The sequence below is a fragment of the Nematolebias whitei genome, chromosome 8, assembly GCF_014905685.2.
Source record: "Nematolebias whitei isolate Nwh7 chromosome 8, NemWhi1, whole genome shotgun sequence".
Lineage (NCBI taxonomy): Eukaryota > Metazoa > Chordata > Actinopteri > Cyprinodontiformes > Rivulidae > Nematolebias > Nematolebias whitei.
Genome location: NC_056505.1, coordinates 32,722,916 through 32,724,539, shown reverse-complemented (window position 1 = coordinate 32,724,539; position 1,624 = coordinate 32,722,916). Strand labels below are relative to the sequence as shown.

Genomic DNA, 1,624 nt, shown 5'->3' with positions numbered 1-1,624 from the left:
ATATATATATATATATATATCGGATCAAAATAATTAGCTATTTTAAGATTATTTCATTAAATTAGAATAGTTTTACAGAGTGACATGTTTGTTTATCAGTTCTATCTGGAGATCTGTACGTTCAGAGCTGAACATTTACTTCAGACCAAATAAATAGACTGAATGCACAGCAAATATTGCATAAAGCACAGAAACTACAATTAGCACCACTACTTTTCATTTTGTCCTTTTAAATCTCCTGTGAGCAAAGATTCAAATCACCTCAGATGGATCTAACGTCCTAACATTAAACAGTAAGAGGCTGATATAGCACAGGGTTTCAGTTTGGAAAAACTAAAAAATATTTGATTTTTAAGAAAATCAGTGTTCACAAAAATTCCACCAGGTTTTAAATTACAAACATATCTTTCTTTATTAACTTTTACAGCTTGAGTGATGACACGTGATACTTACTGTATATGGAGAGAAATGTTTAAATCCAGGATGATTTCTTAAACTGTATTAACATAAAAACGTCCTGTGCTTCTTTTTATCCATTGTTCTGTAACACTGTGTAATATAGTTTCTTCAGGCTCTCATGATTTGAACTTGTTAAGACTTTTTCTAATGAATCCTTTTTTCTAAATTTGTGGCATGTGAGTTATTGTTCAGATGCTTTTTATTTTCACTGACAAATAACAGAAATTTAGCTTTTTGTGTAGCAAATCCAACGTGCTAAGAAACCAGTCAACCTTAACTGTTCCTCTTTTTGTCCTCTTCATTTCTGTCTTTTGTTAATTACAATAACTGGCCTGTAGAAGCTGCAGACAGCTACAAGCTCATATCTCCTCTGAAAAAGCAGCTCATTGATATAATAAACCTCTTCTCATACCAGTTACATGCATAGTTTAACAGTAAACCATATGAAATCCTCATTAAAAAACAAATCATTGGTTTCTAAGACACAGTTCAAGCTTTTTCACTGTCCTCGTTGCAAACTTCACCTTCCCTCGTTTCTTCCGGTAGGCGGTGTACTGATTGGACTTGAGTTTGGAGTAATAGTCTGAGAACTTGTTGAAGAGGATGGAGATCGGCAGGCCATTAAGGATGATTCCAAAAGCGATGCAAACGAAGGCGAACACTCGACCCAGTATGGTCTCTGGGTACACGTCCCCATAGCCCACAGTGGAGATGCTCACCTGCAGGAGAGAGATCAGTCAGAGCTGATGGGAGAGGAAACCAAAAACAGGAAACACTGAAAATACACATTATCTGGTTAGAACCAAAACTGCATTCAATGTGACGTCTAGTAAAAAATAAAAAATAAAGAATGAGCTTCATTGGGCTGCTGATCACTCCTGTGTTTAAATGATGTGAAACAGTATCAACTTGTAGAATTCAACAAAGTGACTCCAGTTGACAGAAAAGATCTATCTATCCGTTTTCATGCATTTACTAGAAGACATGTTTTTATATTATATAAAGTCTTTACTTCATTCAGATTGTGTCTTTCTGGACTTACATTTGATTAAAAAAAGCCAACATGCCTCTGTTAAAATAACGTTTTTTATCAAAAATGAATCAAAACACTAAACAGAAACTTGTCAGGGAGACTTCCATAAAAAATTTTAAAAAAATTATATAT

At 34.1% G+C, this 1,624-nt stretch overlaps 1 protein-coding gene across 1 annotated transcript in view; it reads right to left on the bottom strand.

The window, feature by feature from the left end:
* Window positions 1-755: 755 nt before the first annotated feature.
* Window positions 756-1,624, bottom strand: part of LOC119414087 (potassium voltage-gated channel subfamily V member 2-like) — a 4,110-nt gene continuing 3,241 nt past the window's right edge. Inside the window, exon 2 of the mRNA XM_037681210.1 lies at window positions 756-1,178. Within this exon, the coding sequence (XP_037537138.1) occupies window positions 927-1,178 (252 nt within the window). The 3' untranslated portion in view covers window positions 756-926. The remainder of the gene's footprint in view (window positions 1,179-1,624) is intronic.